Source organism: Penaeus monodon, chromosome 32 (assembly GCF_015228065.2).
Source record: "Penaeus monodon isolate SGIC_2016 chromosome 32, NSTDA_Pmon_1, whole genome shotgun sequence".
Taxonomy (NCBI): Eukaryota; Metazoa; Arthropoda; class Malacostraca; order Decapoda; family Penaeidae; genus Penaeus; species Penaeus monodon.
The window spans coordinates 14,301,601-14,302,067 of NC_051417.1; the positions used below are offsets into that span (position 1 = coordinate 14,301,601).

The 467-nt window shown below is 48.8% G+C and overlaps 1 protein-coding gene across 2 annotated transcripts in view; it reads right to left on the reverse strand.

Moving 5' to 3' along the window:
- The window catches only part of LOC119593597 (eukaryotic translation initiation factor 4H-like), a gene marked incomplete at its 5' end in the record, with an annotated part of 13,861 nt that overhangs the window by 6,462 nt on the left and 6,932 nt on the right, over positions 1-467 (reverse strand). The window contains 1 exon segment of one of the 2 annotated variants that reach the window (XM_037942551.1): positions 8-190. In XM_037942551.1, coding sequence (XP_037798479.1) covers positions 8-190 — 183 coding nt within the window. 2 annotated transcript variants of the gene reach the window in all.

Consider the following 467-nt stretch of genomic DNA (forward strand, 5'->3'; position numbering starts at 1 on the left):
CACTTACCAGGATCAGGCTCCTTGAACTCCTCAAAGTTACGGGATCTATCGCTGTCTCTGCGATCGCGCCTCATGTAGCCTCCACTCTCAGGTCTGGCTCCCCCTCGGTCACCAGGTCCACTGCGGGGCCGTCCTCCGAAGCTTCCTCGGTCGCCTCCACGGTCATCAAAGCCGCCATACCTTCCACCAGCTGAACCAGAACCACCACTGAATCCCCCCCGTCCTCTACTTCCTCGGTCATCGTCTCTTCGGTAGCGACCTGACACAACGTACACCACATGTGATCTACCTAATTCTACTTAATGAGTGTGATGATTTATATCTAAGTGATTTGACTTGCGCTATAAGCCTTTATAGTTTTCCTTATTATATGGTTATAAGCTGACTATCAATTGCCTACTGATAACATATACTATACTACAAGTTAGCACATTTTAACCCATTGGATCCGAGTACCCACACATACC